Here is a 26,378-nt window from a genome sequence, read left to right on the forward strand (position 1 = left end):
ATCTCAAAAAAAAAAAAAAAAAAGATAAACACTAAATTCCAGTAAGGGTTGAGAGCAGAAAGGGAGGAGAAGCTAAAGGGCTTCACTGACAGTGTTTCATTGCTTAAGTTGGGTGATAGGGTGCATCCTGTATTATTTTTTATACTTCTTTGGGTGTCTGAATTATTTGATAATTTTTTAAAGCTACAAGACAGTGTGATTAGTGCTATTAGGAGGACAGTGCTAAGGTGGCATTTGACAGAAGCACCCAGGCTTTTGTCTGGGAAGGCTTCCAGGAGGACTGTCATTTAAGTTGAGCCCTGAGAGCTGTTAGCCAGGAGAAAGCAGGAAGAGTGTTCTCAGGAGAAGGAACAGCCTTTCCAACAGCCCAGAGAAAGTGTCACTTTGTGAAGGAACTGAAAGAAATCTGGGGCAACTAGAGCAGGGTTCTGTAAGGGGAGAGGAGAGACAGGAGGTGAACTAGACAGTAGAGTTGAGTATAGGCTTCTTCCTCAGTAGAAGCTGTTGGTGAGTTTGAAGGTGAATAACTCAGGAAAGTAATGGTCATGAGCTATCTCACAAACTCAAGTTCAGTCAAATTATTTTTCTCAAAGAAAGCCCCTATGCCAGAATGTCAGGACATTCAGGTACTCCCTCTTTCCTCTTTGCCCCCTGCCCCATGGCTCGAAATCCCAGGAGCTGAAGAATGCTGGCATTGGAGCGGTCTGGCCAGGCCATGGCCAACTAGTCATCTTCTGCCTAACACACAGCAGCGGCCCTCTCTGGCCTAGCCCTGGCTTAAACCACAGGAGTCACTGGGTGAATGTGCCCTTCTCTTTTTGCTTGGAGGGCACCTTTTTGACACCCTCCCTGTCCAGGAGAGTCTGGAGTTCCTGTCTTAGGGCTGTGCATAGCTGTTCCTGTACCTGGAAGACCCTTCCTTACCCAGACACCTCATGGCTCCTCCCTCACTTCATTCAGCTCTCAGGCCAATTGCTGCCTCATTTAAGGAGGCCTTCCACAAAAACCCTATCTAAAGCTAAAACGTGCTGGAGCCTCAGATCTTGCTCTTCTTCATTACACTAATCTCTACCTGACATTACGTGCATTTGTCTGCCCCACTTGCACTACAGTGTAAGCTCCATGAAGGCAAGGAGTTTGTCCTAAGGGCAAGAACCTTCTCCTTTGACTGTAATACATTAACAAACAGCTCCAGAACCTCATGGCTTACCCCAACAACAATCCCTTTCTTGTTCGCACTGATGCCCAATGCTTCATCACAGCAGAAGCGGCAGTGGGAGGACAACGTAGCAAATCCTACACTGGCTCTTCAAGCACCTACCTAGAAGAGATGTCTATGACTTCCTTCACATTTCTCTGGCCAGATCAAGTCATATGGCCCCATGTGATCAACAGATTCATCACCTATTCAACTCTCAGCAACTAGAAAAAGAGGGAACTTCCTCAGTATGATAAAGGCATCTCCAAAAAACAGCTAACCTGACACTTGCAAAGACCGAATGCTTCCCCCTGTGGATCAAGAACAAGGCAAGGATACACAGTAAGGCAAAGAAATAAAAAGCAAACAAACTGGCTCTATTCAAAGATGGCCTGATTGTACATGTGGAATATCTCAAGTAATCTACCCCTCAAAAAGCTACTGGAAATCATGAGTTTGGCAAGGTCACAGAATTGAAAGTCAGTATACAAAAATCAATTGTATTTTTATTTTCTGGACATAAACAACTGGATGTTGACACTGAAAAAACTGGAATTTACAATTGAATTTTTTTCTTTTACAATGGAATGGTTTTTTTTGTTGTTGTTTTTTGTTTTTTTTTTGAGACAGAGTTTTCCTCTTGTTGCCCAGGTTGGAGTGCAATGGGACGATCTCAGCTCACTGCAACCTCTGCCTCCTGGGTTCAAATGATTCTCCTGCCTCAGACTCCCGAGTACCTGGGACTACAGGTGTGTGCCACTACACCCGGCTAATTTTTTTGTATTTTTAGTAGAGATGGGGTTTCACTATTTTGGCCAGCCTAGTCTCTAACTCCTGACCTCATGATCTGCCTGCCTCAGCCTCCCAAAGTGAGAATTTTTTTAATTTAACAAAACAGGTACAAGACCAGAACACCGAAAACTACAAAAAGTTAAAGAAGACCTAAAAAGTTGGAGAGATATACTGTGTTCATAGATTGGAAGAATCATTACTGTTAAGATGCCAGTTCTCCCCAAATTGATCTATAAGTTCAATACAATCCCAGTCAAAATTCCAGGAGTTTTGTTGTTGTTGTTGTTGTTGTTAAAATTGACAAGTTGATTCTAAAAATGTATGTGGAAATACAAAGGACCTAAAATAGCCAAAACAGTTGTGAAAAATAACAAAGTTGCAGGTCTTACAACTACCTGATGTTAAGATTTACTAAAAAGGGATAGGTGCCAGGAGCGGTGGCTCACGCCTCTAATCTCAGCACTTTGGGAGGCTGAGGCAGGCAGATCACTAGGTCAGGAATTCGAGACCAGCCTGACCAACATGGTAAAACCCCATCTCTACTAAAAAATACAAAAATTAGCCGGGCGTGGTGGCACATGCCTGTAATCCCAGCTACTCAGGAGGCTGAGGCAGGAGAATCACTTGAACCGAGGAGGCAGAGGTTGCAGTGAGCCGAGATCACGCCACTACACTCCAGCCTAGGCGACACAGCAAGACTCCATCTCAAAAAAAAAGAGAGAGACAGGATAGAGAGCCTAGAAATAAACACACACACTGGTTTTTCACCAAGCTGACAAAGGAATTTAATGAAGGAAAGGATAATCTTGTCAATAAATAATGCTGGAAAAATTGGATATCCACATGGAAAGAAACCTTGATTCTAACCACTACTTGGGAGGCTGAGGTGGAAAGATCGCTTGAGCCTAGGAAGTTGGGGCTGCCGTGAGCTACTACACTCAATTGTGCCACTACACTCAAGCCTGGGCAATAGAGAGAGGCCCTCAAAAAAAAAAAAAACCCTACATGGAGACACTAATCACACCCTAAAACAGCTAAAATTAAATGGGCTGAAATAAATAACAAGTGTTGGCAAAGATATGGATCAAATAGAACTCATACATCACTAATGGGAAAATAAAATGGCACAACTACTTTGGTAAACAGTTGGAAGTATATGATATTAAACATATACTGACATATGACCATCTGACCAATCAGGTATTTGCTCAAGACAAATGAAAACATGTCTACACAAAGACTTATATTTTAAGGTTAACAGCAGTTTTATTCATAATATCCCAACACTGGAAACAATGCAACATCCATCAGCAGATAAATGAAGAGTGTGGTACAGACATACAATGGAATAACTATGCACCAATAGATACAACCTACTGATACATGCAACAACGTAGATGAACCTCAAGAACATACACTGAACAAAAGCAGACAGACACAAAAAATATATACTACACTACACCACTATATTCTACAGTTTGAGTATTTGTGTCCCTCCAAAATTTATGTTGAAACAATCTCCAATGCAATAGTATTAAGAGACGGGGCCTTTGGAGGTGATTAAGTCATGAGAGCTCTTCCCTGGTGAATGAGCTTAAGCCCTTTATGAGAGGGGCTGCACACAGCATTTGCTTTTTTTTTTTTTTTTTTGCCTATCTGCCCCTTCTACCATGTGAGGACAGTGTTCAAAGCACCATCTTCAAAGAAGAAACTGGGCCCTCAGACACTAAACCTGCTAGTGCCTTGATCATAAACTTTTCAGCATCCAGAACTGTGAGAAATAAATTCCTGTAATTTATATAAATTACCCAGTCTCAGGTATTTTGTTATAGCACCACAAATAGACTTAGACACTGTATGATTCCATTACTGGAAATCTAGAAAAGAAATTCTAATCTTTCCAAAAAGATTGGAAAGAGTCATTGCTTGGAGCCAGCAGAGAAGAAAGGATTGATTGGGATGGGACACATAGGAAATTGCCGGTGTGATAGAAATGCTTTGTCTCTTTATCTATGGGGATAGTGACACAAGTACATAAATGTATCAAAACTCATTGAAATATACACTTAAAACTGTTGCATTTTATTATATAAAATAATGAATCAATAAGTTGAGTTTTTAAAAACTCAGTATTTCTTCCTGGAGTCAAGAATGACTCTGAGGTTTCTGGCTTGGGAAATCAGATGCATGCTGTGCCACCTACAGATAAGGAAACACAGAAGCAGATTTTGAAGAAAGAAAAGTTATCTGGGAAATGTTGAGCTGGAGTTGTTCTTTAGAAAAATGTTCATTCAAATCTCTTCTCCATTTATTAATTGGACTGTTTGGTTTTTGTGTTGAATTACAGGAGTTCTACATGTACACTGGATATCAATTCCTTATTAGATATATGACCTGCAAATAAAATAAATGTAAAAGTCAGGAGAAATAGGAATTTGGGAAAAATAAGCACATATATGGCAAGTGAAGTCATGGCAGAGAATGAGATCATCCAGGTAATGTGTGTAAGGCTGAGAACAGAACCTTCAGGAGCACCAGGGATGGACAGAGACTGAGAAGAAGCCAGAGTGACAGGAGGAAAACTAGGAGAGTATGATGTCACAGAAGCCATGGCTTGTATATTACGAGGAGGAAACAACAAAAGATTATCTATCCACTCAACTAAGCTACCCAGTCCTTTGTAACCCAGTGATAGCAGTTTCAGGGCAGTGGTAGTAGCAAAGGTCCAACCAACTGCCTTGGTTAGAGGGGTCAAGGGAATATAAAGAAGTTTAGGCATTTCAACAAATACTGCTGGGATACTTGGACAGCCAAATGCAAAAGAATGATGTTTGACAGTGACTTTACATCATATACAAAAATTAAGTCAAGGATCTTAATGGCTCAAAGACCTTAATGTAATAGCAAAACCTATAAAATTCTTAGAAGAAAACATAGGGGTAAATCTTCACGACCTTGGATTTGGCAGTAGATTCTTAGATGCAACACCAAAAGCATGAGCAACCAAAGAAAAATGTAGATACATCTGACTTCATAAAAATTAAAAACTTTGTGTATTAAAAGACACTACCAAGAAAGTGAAGACAATCCACCTGGGAGAAAATATCTGCAAATCATATATCTGATAAGGGACTAGTATAAGGAATACAAAAAGAACTCCTACAACTCAACAACAAAAAAAAACCCTGATTTTTTAAATGGACAAATTTAAAAATTGGCAAATAATCTAAATAGACATTTCTCCCAGGAAGATTATACAAATAGCCAATAAGCATATGAAAAGGTACAACATCATTAGTCATCAGGAAAGTGCACATCAAAACCACAGTGAGTCCTGTGGTCATGTACTGGAAGACTTAATAGTGGTAAGACGTCAATATTACCCAAAGCACTCTACAGATTCAATGTCGTATTTATTGGACTCCTAATGGCAGAATTCCAGAAATAGAAAAATCCATCTAAAATGCATATGGAATCACAAGGGACTCAACAGCCAAAATAATCTTGAAAAAGAAAAAGTTGGAGGTCTCACACTTCTGAATTTCAAAAAATACTACAAAACTATAGTAATCAAAAAACCGTGAGCCTGGCACTCAACTCCTCCACAACAAAGGACCAAAAAAGCAAGTAGGTAACCACGTGTCAGGTAGAACACCAAAGACAGAACACTATTCAACAGGGAAGTGACAGGGAGCCTCTGAGGCACAAAAGGAGCAGTAAATAAAGCAGCCAGTGTGTCTTGGATTGGCTCAGAGACAGGAGAGACATCCCATTTCTGGGAAAAGAAAAGTCAAAGAACCGCAGTGGTCCACATTCCCAGCACAGATGCTGGCACCCACAGGGGATGCCGTCAGCCTTCACAGGCCCTGAGCCCAGTATACGGAGCTGCCTGGAATCCATGCAAATACATTGTTCCAGAAAGGGAATTCCATTGGATCCTACTCACACCCCAAGAAACATGCTGCTGTGGCACAGCACCATTTTAACAGCCTAGCCGCCACCAGATTATATCCTGCCTTGGGGTCCAATAAGCCCCTGCAGTCTACATCCCTGCGGCCCCCAAGAACATCTTCCCACATCCATCCAGAAGGTTGCAGTATCACAATCACCCAGCAGTGCAGCCAGGTCCCCAGTATTCTGACCCATGAAGTGTCTTATATCCCAGGGAACAGGCAGTGTAGCGCACACCAGGGAGGCTGTCCCCGGGAAAAAGGGAGCTGAAGCTCCCAGAACCTGGGAGCCATCTTCCCAACACCAATGCCACCAATAGAACCTTGCCCCTCTCAGCAGGGCAACAACACGCCTGTGTGTACCTTCAGGAGGCCTGAGGACCAGTGTGTCCATATGTGCCATCCAAGAACCTAAAGACAGGCCTGCTCCACCCACTGTCCCCAGTGTTCTCAGATGCCATCTTTCCCTCATGCCACTACTGGTGCCTATATGCTCTCTAGGGGGGCCTGAGCACTGGCCCACCCCATCCAACACCACTGGTGCCCATACACACAATCCCAAGGCCTGAACAGGCCCGCCCCACCTACTACCACCAGTGCCTACCAAAGTGCATCACCTAAGGGGCTAGAAACTGGCCCATTCATCCTGCCACAGCTACTGCCAACAGCTGTGATTGCCACCTGAGGGTCCAGTGTTTAGCCCACTGCTGCTACTGCCACTGCCAGCACCAAAAATACTGCCTCGGGGCTTGAGGACCAGCCCACCTGGGCCCCCCAACTACCAGCACTTTTGCCAGCTGGGGTCCTGAGGTCTAACAGGCCCAGCCCATCGCCAACACAGCTAAAGCCTGCCCATGCCACCAAAAGGCCCAGGGACTGGCCCCTCTGGCATCCCTGTCCCCAGAAAAGCCTCACAACAGCCTCAACTAACAATGGCAGCTTAAGCCACTGAGGACTCACAGACACCAGTGACATTGGTTACAGCTGAAGAAATCATTGAGCCTATACAACTGTGCTCACCAAAATCAAAGCCAAAACATCCTAATCACAACCAAAACTACAGATACGCCTACAAAAAAGTCTTTCCTTATGAAAGCCAATCCATAAAATTGGAAGAAGCAACTATTCCACTAGCTCAATAGATATCAACGTAAGGACACAAGAAACATGAAAAAGCAAGGAAACTTGATGCTGCCAAAGAGACACAATAATTCTCCAGTAACAGATTCAAAAGAAAAGGAAATCTATAAAAATGCCAGAAAAGGAATTCAAAATAATGATCTTAGGGAAACTCAGCAAGTTGCAAGAAAACACAGATAATACAAAGAAATTAGGAAAACAATTCATGATCTGAATCAGACATTCAACAGAGACAGATTAAAAAAAATAACCAAACAAATCCTGGAACTGAAAAATTCAATGAATAAAATTTAAAAATGCAACTGAGAGCTTCAAAAATACACTAGATGAAGCAACACAAAGATTTTCTGAACTTGAAGACAGGTCTTTTGAAATAACCCAGTCAGACCAAACAAATATTTAAATTCTGAGTGTTTCAGGAAAGAGAAGGGAAAAGGCATAGAAAACCTATTTAGCAAAATAATAGTCAAACATTTCTTAAGTCTTGCAAGAGATACAGACATCCAGATACAGGATGTTCAGTAATCCCAAAAAAGATTCAAACCAAAAAAGTCTTCTGCAAGGCACACTACAATCAAATTGTCAAGTCAAAGACAGAATTCTAAAAACAGCAAAAGGGAAGCATCAAGTCACTTATAAGACTTTCCTATTAAAAAAAAAAAAAACAAAAAAACAAAACCTTACAGGTCAGGGAAGAATGGAATAATATATATTACAGTGCTGAAATAAATTTTAAAAACTGCCAGCCAAGAATATTAAACTAAGTAAAGCTATCCTTCAAAATTGAAGGACAGATAAAGTCCTTCCCAGATAAGTAAAAACTGAGGGAAGGAGGACCCCAGGCCCTCAGAGGAGCCTCATAGTGCGGCATTATACAGAGCCTCTGAGGGAGCACCATCAAGTCACCTCTGGCATCCCAGGACAACTAGCAATTGCACCCAAGGCAGGAGGAGCAACAGGAGGGCTGCCAAGGTCCAGTTGGAGGCTCAGGTCACAGCCACCCAGGAAATGGAACATGGAGAAAAGGATCCAGAAACTAATGAGCACAGGGAAAGAAAACCTTTTGCAGAAACAGATGAGGAAGACAAGGGGGTTGATGTAGAGAAGCTACAACTAATTGCAGCTGCCATTAAACAGGGTCTTGCTGCAAAAAGAAAAAGGCTTCAAAAGTATACAAAAGCTTGCATCAAAACCAAGAACATAACTGAATGATATTTTGAGAACATAAAAGGCAGAAACGTAATTATAGATATTCTATGCAGTTGCTGACTTTGCTTCAAGAATACAACACAGACATGTAGAAGACTGAGGAGAGAAGAAAAACTAAAATATTTCGAGAGCAACAAAAGAGGTGGCAACAAGTTAGCATTGTTAGGAGAGAGCAAATGAAAGAGATTAAGCTGCTATATGAGCAACTCATGAAGAGTATCATGAAAGAACTCTTTCAGTGAAGAAAGTCACATTGCCAAGTTCCAAGATAAAATTGTGTCGGAGACACTGCAGCAAGAGTTGGCACTTATTTATAACTTGAGCTACACTAAACCACATGACAGTGTTTTGATATTCCTGTATAAATCAGTATATTTCTTCTATCATTAGTCTGTTAAATGCCAGACCTCATTTCTGTGATCTGTTGAATGAATCCTAGATAGTTTGGTGAGAAAGCAGCAATTGCACAATTATATACACAGTCAGTTAAATTTTAACATTAATGATAATTTAGTTTAAAAAAAAACTAGCTGGGTGCGGTGGCTCACACCTGTAATCCCAGCACTTTGGGAGGCTGAGGTGGGCAGATCACGAGGTCCGAGGTGGGTGGATCATGAGATCAGGAGCTCGAGACCATCCTGGTGAACACAATGAAACCCCGTCTATACTAAAGATACAAAAAATTAGCCATCCGAGCTGCATAGCAAGGGTCATATGTAATCCTGGGTCATGAACCTGTCACAGTTTGATTAGCTGCTTTTGTTCTGCCTCTGTATCTTTGCTTCGTGCCACTGTAAGCTTGTTTCAAGCTAGCCCAACCCCTTTTAGAAGTGGGTATAAAAGTCAAGTGCTGTCTTTGTTCTGGGCCCAGTTTTTGCATGTTAATCAGCTGGGTCTGAGTGCACTCGATAAAAATCCTCCTGTCTCACCCCCATGGTCTCTCTAGTCCTCCTTCATTCCCACAATAATACCACCCTGAACGTGCCCAATCTCATCTGATCTTCAAATAGACTGGATGGTATCTACCATCATGAAAACACACAAAGTCTTAAAACTCACTAGTAGAGCAGAAACACAAATGAGAAAAAGGAATCAAACATTATGAGTATTAAAAAAAAAACCCACCAAATTGTAAACAATACAAAAGAAGATAGGTGAAATGCCGTCTCTACTAAAAATACAAAAATTAGCTGGGTGTGGTGGTGGGCACCTGTAATCCCAGCTACTTGGGAGGCTCAGGCAGGAGAATCGCTTGAACTTGGGAGGTGGAGGCTGCAGTGAGCCGAGATCCCGCTACTGCACTCCAGCCTGAAGACAGAGCAAGACTCTGTCTCAAAATAAAAAAAGAAAAAAAAAAGATAGGAAAAATATATATACAAGACAATCAGAAAACAATTAAAAGCACAGGATTAAGTCCTCACCTATCAATAAAAACCTTGAATGTAAATAATTTAAATTCTCCAATTAAAATACATAGACTGGCTGAATGGATTTAAAAAAAACAAGATTCAACTATATGTTACCCATAACAAACTCATTTCACATTTAAAAACATATATAGACTGAAAGTGAACAAACAGAAAAAAATATTCCATGCAAATTGAAAACAAAAATGTGCAGGAATAGCAATACTTATACAAAATAGACTAAGTCAGAAAACATAAAAAGGGACAAAGAAGATCATTACATAATGATAAAGGGATCAATTCAGCAAAAGGATGCGACAATTTTAAATGTATATGCACCCAATACCAAAGCACTCACATATATAAACAAACACTATTGGAGCTAAAGAGAGAGGCAGATCCTAATACAAAAAAAAGCTGGGGATTTTAATGCCTCACTTTCAGTACTGGGCAGATCATCTAGACAGAAACATCAGACTTAATCTGCATTATAGGCCAAATGGACTTAACAGACATTTACAGAACCTTTCTTCCAACAGCTGAATATACATTCTTCTCATCAGCACATGGACCATTCTCTAGCATAGACCATGTTAGACCACAAAACAAGTCTCAATAAATTTTTAAAAATCTAAATCATATCAAGTACCTTCTCAGACCACAATGGAAGAAAAGTAGAAATCAATAACGAGAAACTTTGGAAACTACAAATCCATGGAAATCTAACAACTGGCCAGGTATAGTGGCTCACGCCTGTAATCCCAACACTTTGGGAGGCCAAGGAAGTTAGGAGTTCGGGACCAGCCTGGCCAACATGGCAAAACCGTGTCTCTACTAAAAATACAAAAATTAGCCAGGCGTGGTGGTGTGCCTATAATCCCAGCTACTCAGGAAGCTGAAGTGGGAGAACTGCTTGAACCTGGGAGGCAGAGGCAGCAGTGAGCCGAGATCACACCACTGCATGCCAGCCTCAGCAACAGAGCGAGACCCCATCTCAAAAAAAAAAAAAAAAATCTAACAACCAATGTGGAACACATGCAAATGTACATGTGGATGTGGACAAACAACCACATGGCTAAGCCATTAAAAAAAAAAAAAAAACAATAAAACACGAAACTCAGGCAAAAAACTCCACCATCAGAGTAGAATGCTATAACTTCCATTCAGCCCTTCAATCCCACCTTCATTGGCTGGACTGGTTTTCACAGCATCTCTCTTGCCTGAGACATCACAGCATCTCTAAGTGTATCCAAGACCTTCTGGTAGGTCTCCAGAACGTCCTGGGCAGTGGGTCTTTCTGAGGGAGTCTGGCTCTTGCATGCTTTGTGAATATCAAACAAATGGAATCGGACCATATCACTCCCTTCAATGTGCCCCAGAAGGAAACTGGAGATGTCTGGGATCTTCCAAATGTCAATCTTCTCGTCATATGAGGGCATGAGATTATCACGGAAAGGCATGTCCTCTCCGTAGGGCCACAGTTGCTCTGGAGCCACAAAATCCCCATGCAGCTCCCTGTGGCCGCACTTCACCAGTGTCCCGGAGCTGTGGTTCACCAGGGGTAAGGCATCCAAGTCATTTGCCAAAATGCTGAAGTTGCTTGTCAGCAGATACTGAGACAGTGTCTTGGGCAGGTCATTGGAGTCACACATCACCCGTGTGCCCATGGGGCTGTGGTGCAGGTAATTAATGATGCTGACATAGTCCATGGCCAGCTGCAGCCTGTGCTGCCACGTGTTCACATTTTGGTACTTTGAAAGGTTTAGTGTTTCTTCCAGGTTACTCAAGGAACCTAGAGGGTGATATTCAGTAAGAATAGTGTTGTCATCCTCACAATAGCCAAGCAGCGTGACAACATGTGCGCCTTGTAGAGATTTCAGCATCTGCAGTCCATGGAGGAAATCATCTTTCATCTCCAGGCTGGTAAGTCGTGAGAGAGCAACTTTGTGCTCCTTCCACTCAGACAGAAAGACCTGCAACAAAGCCACAGAGAACATCAGGCCTGAACTCTCACCTAATTTAGTGACCAAAGAACAACGAATATCTTTTAAGTGGCAGGTGTTCTGCAGAAGATACAGAAATTAACAAGGTGCAGACCCCATCGCAGAGTTGCTCTCCGTCTAGTGATGAAGATAGACTGAAGAGCAAACACAGCATTCAGCAAGGCAAGTGCCACATTAGTGTGTGGAACCTCAGGGCAGGAAGCAATTGTCTCTGGGCAGGACACTGACAGCTGCTGCAGAGGGTGCTGGAAGGCTTCTGGAAGCTGGTCTCATAGAAGGAGGGGGACTTCCAGATTCTATGTGGGGCAGGGGAGTGCTGGCTCAGGAGGAAAGACTCCATATAATTTCATGGCAGGGAGGAGTGGCAAAGTAGACTGCCAGTTCCAATGGACCACCACCGCACAGTGGGTGGGGAAGAAGAGGAGGCAGGGGAGTGGACTGGAAAAGTGGGTAAGTGTGGAGACCCTGAAAAGCCTACATGAGGGCGTGAAGCCCTGCCCATCACATGTAACAATGTTACTCATTAATTTTAAAAGGTGGCACAATAAATCATAAATAGGAATATTTATATGTAAGGAAAACATTTTTACATGTTCTGTGGTTTGGTGTTACTTCAGCTGTAAAGGCAGGAGCTGAAATGCTACACAAACACGAGACCTTCTCATAGAGTCCACAGCAAACAGAAGAGCAAGTGCACATTTCTGCCTTGGATTTCCACCTTTCATTTGCTTGCAGGAAACACTGTAATTAAAGAAAGAACCTCTGATCTTTTGCTTAAATCCCAAGAGAAGGCAGAAGATTACAAAAGAGAAAGCAGGTTCAGGACTCAGGAGATTCCTGCCCCAGGCTCGTTCTGCAAGCAGTGTGTCATGTCATCGTTCAAATAAAGGTTATGGTTTCCAAAGCAGTTTTGTTGCATTATTTATCAAGAGACTCTAACATCTAAATCTAAAATCTAAGGCAATAATCAGAAATAGGTAAGAAGTTCCAGGAATAAAAATCTGGCATTATTTATAAAAGCATAAACTGAAACTTATCAAAAGATGGGAGCAGTATGATCAACATAGTAAGAACCCATCTCTACAAAACATTTTTTAGAAACTAGCAGGGTAGGCTGGGCGTGGTGGCTCACACTTGTAATCCCAACACTTTGGGAGGTCAAGGCAGGTGGATCACCTGAGGTCAGGAGTTCAAGACCAGCCTGACCAACATGGAGAAACCCCATCTCTACTAAAAATACACAATTAGCCAGGCGTACTGGTGCATGCCTGTAATCCCAGCGACCTGGGAGGCTGAAGCAGGAGAATCACTTGAACGCAGGAGGCAGAGGTTGCCGTGAGCCAAGATCATGCCACTGTGCTCCAGCTTGGGCAACAAGAATGAAACTCTGTCTCAAAAAAAAAAAAAAAAAAGAAATTAAGAAACTAGCAGGGTGTAATGGAGCGTACGCATAGCCCCGGCTACTCAGGGGAGGCTGAGGTAGGAGGATCATTCGAGTCAAGGTGTTTGATCACATCACTGCACAGCTGGGTGACATAGTGAAAACTTATCTCCAAAAAAAAAAAAAAAAACTATATATATATATATAATGTGGTCACCAAAATGTATATATTTATAGAGTTATAACAGATAAAAGTAATGGTACGGCTGGGTGCAGTGGCTCACACCTATAATCCCAGCACTTTGGGAGGCCAAGGCAGGCAGATCACCTGAGGTCAAGAATTGGAGACCGGCCTAGCCAACATGGCGAAACTCCACCTCTACTAAAAATACAAAATTAGCCGGGCATGGTGCTGCACGCCTGTAATCCCAGCTACTCAGGAGGCTGAGGCAGAAGAGTAGCTTGAACCCAGGAGGTGGAGGTTGTGGAGAGCCAAGATCGCACCATTGCACTCCAGCCTGGGCGAACAACAGTGAAACTCCACCGTCTCAAAAAAAAAAAAAAAAGCAATGTTACAAATGAGAAATATATAAAACCGTTTGTATAATACGTTTGTATAATATTGTTCCAACTGCACAAAATGAGACAAATTTAAATTACAGCACATGGAAATCAAAGGAAATATGCTAATGCCTTAGCTGTCTTTATGTGGTAAGATTGTGGGTGATTTTTTTTTCCTTCATATCTTTTGGTATTTTCCAAGATGAATATACATTACTTTTACAATTTAAATTTTTTAACTCAAAAATATATAAAATTTCAGAAAAATTGGCGTTGGGAATTTAAAAAAAAAAAAGAAAAAGAAATATTATATAAAATGGAGGTGGCCAGGCGCGGTGGCTCACGTCTGTAATCCCAGCACTTTGGGAGGCCGAGGCGGGTGGATCACGAGGTCAGGAGATCGAGACCATCCTGACTAACACGGTGAAACCCGTCTCCACTAAAAATACAAAAATTAGCCGGGCGTGGTGGCGGGCACCTGTAGTCCCAGCCACTCGGGAGGCTGAGGCAGGAGAATGGCGTGAACCCGGGAGGCAGAGCTTGCAGCGAGCTGAGATTGCACCACTGCACTCCAGCCTGGGCAACAGAGCAAGACTCCGACCCCCCCAAAAAAAAAAAAAAAATGGAGGTGGACCCAAGGACCATGAAGATCTTTTCTGGATCTAAGAAGGGAGGTTCATTACGGAACAACGCAGATAACTTTGATTGGCTCATAACATTCAAACAAGAACTCTTTCAAGACTCTCTAATCCTCAAATCTGAGAAATTTCACTAAGCATAGTAATTTCTATTAAAAAGTCATTTTTTGGCCAGACGTGGTGGCTCACACCTTTAATCCCAGCACTTTGGGAGGCCAAGGTGGGTGGATCACGAGGTCAGGAGATCGAGACCATCCTGACTAACACGGTGAAACCCGTCTCCACTAAAAATACAAAAATTAGCCGGGCGTGGTGGCGGGCACCTGTAGTCCCAGCCACTCGGGAGGCTGAGGCAGGAGAATGGCGTGAACCCGGGAGGCAGAGCTTGCAGTGAGCTGAGATTGCACCACTGCACTCCAGCCTGGGCAACAGAGCAAGACTCTGTCTCAAAAAAAAAAAAAAAAGCAATAAGTGGGGGAGGCTCAGCCACAGGCCCCAGGACTCCAGAGCCCTCATTTATGTCTAATTCATTTTTGTTTCAGATACATGAAGATTATTATTATGAAATACCATTAGTCTTTGAGATCACACACAAGTATTTGAATCCTCCCATATAAAAAATTTGCTAGTCATGGACTGTTTAAGAATAATTTCTCACAACCTCTAATTTAGTTGCTTTTAATCATTTTCTCAAAGACTTTTATTTGGAAAGAATAGTTAATATACTTTACCTTTTTTATTATAAAATTAATCATGAACACTTTTCTTGGTAAAAACTCAAATACAAAGGATAGGGAGGATGTCTCCCTGCCCCCAGTTTTACTTCCCAACCCAAAGGAAACCTGGTAACTGGCTGTTATCCTCCCGTAAGTTTTTCTATACCTTTATATGTATTAGTGTACACCTGTAAAACAGCATTTGCGTTTGCTGTTATACTAATGGTGTTATAATATACATACATTGCAGCTTAATTTTTTCATTTAACTGAGCCTCAGAAATCCTTTCCATATATACATGTAGATCTAGGCCATTCTTTTTAAAGCTGAGTAATGTTTCATAGTATAGGCATAATACCTATGCTAGTGTATTTCCAGTAAGGTTTTACAGATAATATTTCCTTTTTTCTTTAAAACTAAAGTATAATATAATAAAAATACAAAGAATTTGGAATAGATGCTGTCAAAATGGATTGGATTCCTTCTTAGATTATTATGTAGCTATAATTTTGCAGACCTTTAATAAGATCTTATATGATCTATTTCTAAAGACATGGACATTTAAGTTAGTCCCTTTTCTAATGACAATGCTACAGTGTACAGCCTTATATTTACATGTCTATGCATATGTGCAAATATTTTATAAGCTAGGTAAGCAGACAGATTACCGAATAAGAATATCTATTGCTATCATTACCCTCCAAAGCCTGTGCTAGCATGTACTTTCACCAGCAGTGCATGAGAGAATCTTAGGAATACACCCTTAGTCACACCAGATATTACCACTGTGTAATTTGTGCCAATCAATGGATGAAAAATACCTTACTGTTCTAATTTGTATTTCCCTGATTACTAAGGAGGCTAGGCATCTGTCATGTTTTTAGGCATTTCTGTTTTTCTGCTGTCAAAAGTCTGTTTACTGTCCTTTATCCAATTTTCTATAGGTTGTCTGCCTTGTGCTTATTAATATTACTGGGAGCTCTTTATATACACTTGACCCTTGAACAACAGGGGTTTGAAATGTGCAGTTCCACTTACATACAAATTTTCTTCTGCCTTTACCAGCCCCTGGATACCAAGACCAACCTCTCCCTTTCCTCCTCCTCCTCCTCGGCCTACTCACTGTGAAAAACGCAAGGATGAAGACCTTCGTGATGGATGATGGATCCACTTCCACTTAATGAACAATAAATGTATTTAATGAACAGTAAATGTATTTTTTCTTATGATTTTTCTTAATAACATTTCTCTTACTTTAAGAATACAGTATATAATATATAAAGTACAGTTAACCAAGTATTTATGGTAGGCTTTTAGTTAAGTTTTTAAGGAATCAAACAGTATAAGTAGATTTCTTATTATGTGGAGGGTCAGTGCCCCTAATCTCCACATTGTTCAAGGGTCAAGATCCTTTATTATAAATGTAAAAGACAAGATCCAGAAAATAGGCCAGACACAGTGGCTCACACCTGTAATCCTAGCACTTTGGGAGGCCGAGGCAGGAGGACTACTTGAGCCCAAAGTTCGAGACCAGCCTGGGCAACATAACAAGACCTCAACTCTTTAAAAAAATTTGTTTTAATTAGCCAGGCATGGTGGCACATGCCTGTGGTCCCAGTTACTCAAGAGGCTGAGGTGGGAGGATCGCTTGAGTTTAGGTTGCAATAAGCTATGATCACACCACTGCACTCCAGACTGGGCAAAAGAGAGAGAGACTGTCTCTAAAAAAGAAAAAGAAAATAATTAACTTAGTTAATGTGGTCTTACAATAATTTAACTGCTATGTAGTCAAATGTGTCTTCATTGTGTCAATAAACAAATCCCTACCACCATGAAATTTACATACTAGTGCAGGAAGCAAACAATGAATAAAATAAATAGGAAATGTATAAAGTATATTGGAAAGAGAAATGCACTTTAGAGAAAAATTAAGCAGGGATGGTTTGCAATTTTAAACAGGGTTGAAGGAGTTCTCACTGGGGTGGCCTTTGAGCAAGACCGTGAAGAAGGTAAGGGAAGGAGTCATGTGTTATTTGTGGAACTACAGCCCAGAGAGAAAACAGCAAGGGTGAAGGGCGCTGGGGTGGAAGCATGCCCACAGGCTTCCAGAACAGCATGCTCTGACGCTGGAGTAGACCAGACAGGGACCATGGAGCAGGAGAGAGCTGGGGGGAGGGTGTAAGTCTCACAGGGCCTTGTCGTTGCAAGGGCTCTTTTACTCAGAACGAGACAGAGAGCACCAAAGGATTTTGAGCAGAGGAGTGACACTATTTGACTAATAATTTAGTAGTAGAGGCATTCTGAGTGCTGTGCTAAGAATAGACTGAAGAGGTAGGGAGCAAGTGTGGAGCAGAAAGACCATTTTTGGAGGCTAGTGAAACAATGTAAGTCCAGGCTCAGGGTGGCTTTGGGGGCTGGCTGGGTCCTGGTGCAAGCCTGAGGAGTGGTCAAATTCCAGGTCTCTTCTGAAAGTAGCAACAATGTAACTTGCTGATTAACTGAATGTGGATGAGAGAGAGGTCAGGATATTGCCCAGATAAGTGGCCTGAACAGCAGGACTGATGGAGTTCGGAAATTTATAAAAGGTGTGTAGGCTCTGAGGGAGATCTGGGACACGGTGAGTTTGAGAAGCCTCTGAGAAACCGCAGGTACATGTCGGGTAGGCAGCTGGATAGAAAAGTGCAGGGAAGCGGTCTCTGCACAGATAAAGCCAGAAGGCTGGATGAGGTCACCCGGGGGCAAGCACGGAAGACGAGAGGTCCAGAGTTAGAAGGGATGGAAGGGATGAAGAAGCAGAGCTGACAAGAGGCCGAAGAGTGGACACTATTCCTCCATGCTTTAATGGACTGTTCATGTAACATCTTTCCAGATGGTAAGCATTAAATATAGCCTCAAACATTAAGACATCACGAGGGATCCTCCCGAAGGTTACACAAAATGAGAGTTACAAAATAATGTAAGAGAAAGAATCAAATCCACTCTTCTACTGTATGAATTTTTAATGTACTATACAACAGGTCCTTCAATAAGTCATTTCATTATAACAATGAGAAAAAAAAAAACTGACTCCTGGCTCTGCTATAACCTTTCTTCTTACTTTTCCTGTTGCCCCAAATCTACATTCTAGACTTCAAGCAGCTCCCCTGACACAGGAGTGCTGTGTCCTTGAGATGACTGAGAGAGTGCATAACTGTTTAATGTAATATTGGGTTTAAAAATCTCAAAGGGATCAATCTCCAACTGTATTCTCAGGGAATAAATTGGGGAGAGAGAAAGCAGCAAGAGGAGAAGCGAACTTCTGCTTTGTACTTCACCTCCTACTGAATATTTGAATTGAATGTACTGCTTTTATAATTTTTTTAAAAAAGAATAAAGAAAAAGGAAGCAGTCAATCTGTCTTTCACAAACCAATTAGCGCAGCCATGGGGCAAACCTACCCATTGCTCTCAGTAGAAGACACAATGCTCCTGACAATTCCAAGCACAAACCAGATATTCACAGTCGAGGAACAGATTTCATTTCATCATTTCATTTCGTTTCACCACTTCATTTCATCATTTTATCATTTCATTTCATCATTTAATTTCATTTCATCATTTCTTTCATTTCATTTCATTTCGAGACAGGGTCTGCTCTGTCACCCAGGCTGGAGTACAAAGGGGCAAATCTTGGCTCACTTCAGCGTCCACCTCCCAGGCTCAAGCAATCTTCCCACCTCAGTCTCCCAAGTAGCTGGGTCTACAGGTGTGCACCACCACACTCATCTAATTTTTATTTTATTTATTTGCTTATTTATTTTAGAAAGGAGATCTCACTATATTGTCCAAGCTGGTCTCAAACTCCTGGCCTCAAGAAATCCTCCTGCCTCAGCCTCTCAGAGTGCTCGTATTACAGGCATGAGCCACCGAGCTGGCCTCCCAAGATTTTATGAGGATTTAACTTATAAGCCTTTGTGTTCAGGCCCTTAAAATATAAACTGGGTACAACCACATAATTTGGCTAGATTCCAAGGACACACCTTCTATGTCCTCAGTGGACTTACATACTTATAAAACAGATTAACAGAAAACAAGATAAAGGGAGCTGGAGGGAGGATGGGATGGAAGTCAGAAACATCAGGGAAAGTTTCTCAAAGAGAGAGAACCTGAGCTGAGACCTGAATGATGAGGTCTTGGCCAAGGCAAGAGGAAGAGAATTTCAGGCAGAGAAAGGCACTACAAAGGCCCCAGGGTGAGAAAGGGCTTGGTTTGATCTGGGAACAAAAGAAACAGCAGGTGACCATAGGGCAGAAAGTGGGGCCTGGGGTTAAGGAGTAAAGTGGCACGACCTGGTTTGGGGACAGAGAAAGCAGCAAGAGGAGAAGGGAATTTCTGCTTTGTACTTCACCTCCTACTGAATATTTGAATTGAATATACTGCTTTTATAATTAAAAAAAAGAAAAAGAAAAAAAAAAGAAAAAGCAAGGAGTCAATCTGTCTTTCACAAACCAATTAGTGCAGCCATGGGGCAAAGCTACCCATTGCTCTCAGTAGAGGACACAATGCTCCTGACAATTCCAAAGATGACAGTGCATTTAAAAGATGACTGTGCATGGGCCAGGCGCAGTGGCTCACACCTGTAATCCCAGCACTTTGTGAGGCAGAGGAGGGCGAATCACGAGGTCAGGAGATCGAGACCATCCTGTCCAACATGGTGAAACCCCGTCTCTACTAAAAATACAAAAATTAGCTGGGCATGGTGGCGCAGTTGCCTGTAATCCCAGCTACTCGGGAGGCTGAAGGAGGAGAATCACTTGAACTAGGGAGTCGGAGGTTGCAGTAAGCCGAGATCACGCCACTACACTCCAGCCTGGCGACAGACCGAGGCTCCATCTCAAGGAAAGAAACGAAAAAAAAAAAAAAAGATAACTGTGCATGGTGAACAGCAAAAGAAGCCGAGAGACCTGTGGAAGGTAACAGATGAGGACTTACTGAAAATGGACCAGTGGGCAGAGATTATCAAACACATGTGGGACACATTGTGAAAAAAGAATGGATGGAAATGCTCTTGACTTAACTAAAGGGGGAGTGGGGGACGCAAGGTGACTCCCACATTTCTGGCTTGAGCAACTGGGTGGAAAGTGATGCCATTTGCTGAGCCAGAGAAGGCTGAGAGAACAGGTTTCAGAGGGGAAAATATCACAAGTTCCACGCTGGACATGCAGAGACACTGAAGATACCTCCAAGTAGAGATGCCCACTAAGTAGTGGGATATACAAATCTGTGGCTTGGGGTAGAGGTACAGGCTGGGGATAGAAACTTGGGAGTCACCAATATATGAAATGTATTTACAATAACGGCACTAGATTCCATCACCTAGGAGCAGATCTAAAGAAGACTCAAGAAGAGGGTCCAGGAAGGAGCCTCGAGGAAGGTTTCTTGCATCAGCACTGTTGACATTCAGTCCAGATAACGGCTGAGGGGCCAGGGCCATCTTGTGGGTTACAGGATGTGTAGCAGCATCCCTGGCCTCTACCCACTGGATGCCAGTAGCAACCCCCACTCCCCAGTTGTGACAGCCACAGATGTCTCCACACATTGCTAAATGGCCCCCTGAGGAGCAAGATTGCTTCTGGTTGAGACCCAGTGATTTATAGTAAGATGAGGGACAGAAGTCAGCAAAGGAGAGTAATTAGGAACTGCCAGGGAGGGAGAAAGAAAACAGAAAGCACATGGTTCCCCGGAGAGCCAGGGCAGGGAGAGGAATCAACTGGATCAAGAGCTGCTGAAAAGATCAAAGAAGAGGAGGACTGAGAAATGTCCAACCAGGAGTGCTGATGGCCTTGATGAGGCCGATTCACTGGAGGGGTGGTGTCCGGAAGCCACACTGAGACAGGATAAAGGTGCAGCTGGGGGAGATGAAGTAGAGACAGAGTCAGAGCAGCTCTACTACAAAGGAGGCAGAGGAAGGGCCTTGCTACAGTGGACAAGGCAAGCCAGAGAACAGGATTTTCTTTTTTAAAGAGTATTTGTAACAGCAACAGGGATAGGTATTGAGAGGAAAAGACTGATGATGAGAGAGAGAAGGAATGAGCTGAATGTGTGAAGTTGTGAGAAATCAGGGATTAGTCAGGCGTGGAGCATACACCTGTACTCCCAGCTACACAGAAGGCTGAGGTGGGAGGATCCCTTGAGCCCAGGAGTTCAAGACTGCAGTGAGGTATGACAGCACCACTGCACTCCAGCCTGGGCAACAGAGTGAGACCTTGTCTATTTAAGAAAAAAAAAAAAAAGAGAGACATGAAAAAGAAGTCAAGGATGACACCTGAGTTGGCAGGTTTGTAGACCTGGTGGTAGGAAGGTGAGGATGTTCCCTTTGGGTGGCTTCTGTTTTCCTAACTTATGAAACAAGATCATGAGCTAAGACAAGGCAGCATGGGGGTATTTGAGGAAATATCTGTCTCAGAGAAGAGGAATAAAAACTCACTAAGGGAACACAGTGAGACTACTGGGTGTGTGGGGTGCACATCTGAGGTCTGTACTGTGCATTCGAAGCATGTGGCTGTGGGATTTCTCTCCTGCTCCCGTGTAGTAGCTCCAGTGCAGATGCAGAGTCAGGTTCAACCAGGCTTGGGGCTGCTTTGGCCAGGAATGATGGAGACAGGTGCAAGGAAGTTGTTCCAGGTTTTTGCAAACAAGTGATGAGATCAAAAGCCTGTGGAATCTCCGCTGGATGAATGTGGGAGTGATGACAAGAGGGACTGTCAGAGATGGGATTGAGACGCTGGAAGTCGCCATGAGATTGAGCAATTGTTGGAGCAAGAGCGCTAGGAGAGGAGGTGGAGATCAGAGTGGGGTGTCGTGAACTTTGGATATAGAAATTCCAGCCAGGCGCAGTGGCTCATGCCTGTAATCCCAGTACTCTGGGAGGCCAAGGCTCCAGGTGGATCACGAGGTCAGGAGATCAACAGCATCCTGGCTAATATGGTGAAACCCCATCTCTACTAAAAATTTAAAAAAAAATTAGCTGGGCATGCTGGCAGGTGCCTGTAGTCCCAGCTACTGGGGAGGCCGAGGCAGGAGAATGGCGTGAACCCGGGAGGCGGAGCTTCAGTGAGCCAAGATCGCGCCACTGCACTCCAGCTTGGGGTACAGAGCAAGACTCCGTCTCAAAAAAAAAAAAGAAAACAAAGTAAGAAAAAAAGAGATTCCTATTGAAAAACCTATGCCTTTCAGCTTGCCAGAGTGAGGAGGGTGCCCCGATCAGAAATGGGTCACTTACAGGTCGGTTGTTCAAATGACTGACTACATTCAGGATAATGGTCTCCTCTGTGCCAGAACCTGCACATGGGGACAAGGCTCCTAACCAACCAATGGTCTCCACTTAAGCGCTAAAAATATTTTGTCCCAATGGTTAAGTTTCAGCCAAATAAAAAATAAAAAATCAACATAACGGCATTTTAGTCACATTTCACTTTAATAAAACTACATTAATCTAATTTATTATAAACATTATTAAATCCCACAGTTGGATGGGCATGATTTGTCAAGGCTCCCTAAAATTAAATCTATCCTCAAGCTACAGTGATCTGCAACCACCAAAGCTATTCAGGAACATATCCTTCAAGGTGAAAAGCAATCCTGACAAATTCCAAACACCTTCTGGGTGACTGCAGCAACCTGGATGCAAGGGAGTGGCCCTCAAGGTGATGTCTTTGAAGGAGACAGAAATTAACTGCAAGTCCTCCTCTTGACTCACATCCCTTCCTTGGTGACTTCTTTCACATCCTCATGCTTTCTACAGCATCTAAACGATAACAAGCCCCAAAGTTCTCTTCTCCTTCCAGACCTCGTGCAAATGCAGACATGCACATTCAACGAACGGCCCAGGATCCAAGCGTGCAACTATGTGTGCACCTTGGACACAGAATCTGCTCCTCTCTATCTTCCTCATCTCAGGTAGCGAGAATGTGGTTTTTCCTGGTGCCAGGCCAAGAACCTGTAGTCATCCTCTCTTTCTCTTATATTCCACATCCAATCTGTTAGGACATTGTACTGGAAATACCTTTTTTTTTTCCTTTTTTGAGACAGTCTCACTCTGTCACCCAGGCTGGAGTGCAGTGGTACGATCTTGGCTCACTGCAACCTTCGCCTCCTGGGTTCAAGCAAATCTCCTGCCTCAGCCTCCCGAGTAGCTGGGATTACAAGCGCATGCCACCACATCCAGCTCATTTTTTTTTTTTTTTCCAGTAGGGACAGGGTTTCATCTTGTTGGTCAGGCTGGTCTCAAACTCCTAGCCTCAAATAATGCACCCACCTCAGCCTCCCAAAGTGCGGGGATTACAGGCATGAACCACCGCACCCGGCCTGCAAATACCTTTAAAAGATATCCAAGATCCATTGACCTCTCACTGCCTCCACTGCTACCACCTGGTTCAGCTGTAACTAACCTTCCAGCCTTCACTCTACTTTTCAGCCTGCAGATAAGCAGCCAAGATAATCCCTTTAAAATGCAAATTCCTCTACTACAATTGTTCCAGTGGTTCTCTAAGGCCTTCGAGGCCCAGCATGATCTGGCTCCGACTTGAACCTTCTCTGATCTCATGTCATGACCTCTCTTTTTCTTGTCATGATCTCTGGTGACACTGGCTTCCTTCCTGACCCACCAGGCACATTCCATCTTGGGGCCTCCATCGTCCTCCTCCTGCTTACTGGAACATATTCCGAAGTACACTCTCATTATGAGCTCACATCATCCTGGCCAGAGGCCTTCTCTGTCCACCTAAAGAGACAAACCCACCACTCACTGTCCTTGCCCTGCTTTGTCTTATCAGCACATGTCACTAACATATTGTATCACATATTTGTTTCTTATTTTCCTTTGTGTTTGACTGCCTGAATAAAAAGCACCTTTCATGAAGACGGCAGGGTCTCTGTTTCACAACTCCTGCCTCCACAGCACCTACAATGAGTGAAGAAAACTTTAAAAGAAACAGTACCTTGTTTTATGGTTTTACTTTCCATAAACTCTCTCCCTTCTCCTAAAGGGCTTCTTCCTTTAAGATGTCTCCTTTCCAGCCAGGCGTGGTGGCTCACACCTACAAACCCAGCACTTTGGGAGGCCGAGGCGGGTGGATCATGAGGTCAGGAGTTCAAGACTAGCCTGACCAACATGGTGAAAGCGAGTCTCTACTAAAAATACAAAAAATTAGCCAGACGTGGTGGTGAGCACCTGTAATCCCAGCTACTTAGGAGGCTGAGGCAGGAGAACTGCTTGAACCCAGGAGGCAGAGGTTGCAGTGAGCCAAGATCGCACCACTGCACTCCAGCCTGGATGATACAGCAAGACTCTGTCTCAAAAAAAAAAGAAAAAGAAAAAAAAGATTATCTCCCTTCCATATTCATGGAGGAGGCAGCCATGGTGTCCTAGTCTCCGAAAATACAAGCCAGCAATTTATCAAGTTGCAGCCTCATGGACATATTTTCCATTTCCCATGTACGTATCTCCCCACCTTTTGCCAATTTCCGATGCATCCTCATAAGGAACTGTCTCTGTTCAACAATTCATAAGGGGTTCCTAGAGTCACCCTTTGTTATGTCAGTAAGCCTCAGTTACCATAAAACAGCGACCACACAAAATATAGCACATGCTGGTTGCCAATGAGACAAAGGCTCCTCGAGCTTCTATTTGAGAACTGAACTCACTCCTCTGGTGCTTTATCTTTTTCAAATAAAAACATTTTTAAAAATCAAACTTTTAAAAAAGGAGTCATCATGTAACTGACACCATAGAAATACAAAGGATCATTAGAGACTTATAAACAACTATACATCAACAAACTCAAAAACTCAGAGGAAATGGATAAATTCCTGGACACATACACACTACCCAGAAGAAACAGAAGGCCTGAAAAGACCAATAATGAGTAATGAGATTGAATCAGTAATAAGAGTCTCCCAACAAACAAAAGTGCAGGACTAGATGGCTTCACAGGAGAATTCCATTGAACTTTTAAGGAAGAATTGATACCAATTATTCTCAAACTACTCCAAAATACTAAAGGAGAGAGAATTCTAAATTCATTCTACAAGGCCAGCACAACTCTGATACCAAAACGAGAAAAAGACACCAGAAAAAAAGAAACAACAGACTAATATTCCTAATGAATATACATGCAAAAATCCTCAACAAAATACTAGTGAACTGAATCCAACAGCACATCAAAAAGAACATACACCATAATCAAGTAGGACTCACCTCAGGGATGCAAGGATGACTCAATGCACACAAATCAGTAATGTAACACATCAAGAGAATGAAGGACAAAAACCATACCAACATCTCAGTAGATGAAGAAAAAAGCATTTGATAAAATTCAACATCCCTTCATGATAAAAGACCCCAAACAAATTAGGTACAGAAGGAACGTACCTTAACCCAATAAAGGCCACATATGAAAAACCCACAGCTAACATCATACTGAATGGAGAAAAGCTCCAGTTTTTCCTCTAACAAATGGAACAAGGATGACAACTCTCACCACTCATATTCAACATAGCTTTGGAAGTTCTAGCCAGAGCAATTAGGCAAGAGAAAGAAATAAAGGGCATCCAAACTGGTAAGGAAGAAGTCAAACTGTTCCTGTTTGCAGATGATACGATCTGATATAGAAAAAAAAAAAAAAAAAAAGACTCTACCAAAAAACTCTTAGAATTGAAAAAAGTAAACTCAGTAAGTTGCAGGATACAAAAATCAACATACAAGCTTTAAGGTCATGAACAGATTCTTTGACTTTTGAAAACTGTTCTATTTACCTACCTTGAAACCACCAGATTCTAGATAAGGCCTGGGGACATGTGAATTAGCCATGGTCCCTAGCTATGCAAAAACAAAGGTTATAAAGACTTTTTTTTTTAGACAGAGGCTCACTCTTGTCCCCTAGGCTGGAGTGCAACAGCGCGATCTCGACTCACTACAACCTCCACCTCCTGGCTTCAAGCAATTCTCCTGCCTCAGCCTCCCGAGTAGCTGGGACTATAGTATAGGCACGCACCACCACGCCCAGGTAATGTTTGTACTTCTAGTAGAGACGGGGTTTTACCATGTTGGCTGGTGTCTAACTCCTGACCTCAGGTGATCCGTCTGCCTCGGCCTGCCAAAGTGCTGGGATAACAGGCATGAGCCACCATGCCCAGCCAAGAAATTTTATGTAAGAAAAGATCTTATATGGTAAAATCTGGTCCTAAAGTAAAACTATTGTTTAAAAAAAGGGATGTTTAGGAAAGTCAGAAAGTCCAAGCATGGGCCAGGGGCCCACACCTGTAATCCCAGCACTTTGGGAGGCCAAGGCTGGTGGATCACGAGGTCAGGAGACCGAGACCATCTTGGTTAACACGGTGAAACCC

The 26,378-nt window shown here is 42.7% G+C and overlaps 1 protein-coding gene across 3 annotated transcripts in view; it reads right to left on the minus strand.

The window, feature by feature from the left end:
- Positions 1–10,832: 10,832 nt before the first annotated feature.
- Positions 10,833–26,378, minus strand: part of POMK (protein-O-mannose kinase) — a 32,238-nt gene continuing 16,692 nt past the window's right edge. For all 3 annotated transcript variants that reach the window (XM_012001033.1, XM_012001034.1, XM_012001032.1), the window contains one exon: positions 10,833–11,668. In XM_012001033.1, the coding sequence (XP_011856423.1) occupies positions 10,898–11,668 (771 nt within the window). In that variant the 3' untranslated portion in view covers positions 10,833–10,897. The remainder of the gene's footprint in view (positions 11,669–26,378) is intronic.

The sequence above is a fragment of the Mandrillus leucophaeus genome, unplaced genomic scaffold (assembly GCF_000951045.1).
Source record: "Mandrillus leucophaeus isolate KB7577 unplaced genomic scaffold, Mleu.le_1.0 Scaffold649, whole genome shotgun sequence".
NCBI classification, from domain to species: Eukaryota; Metazoa; Chordata; class Mammalia; order Primates; family Cercopithecidae; genus Mandrillus; species Mandrillus leucophaeus.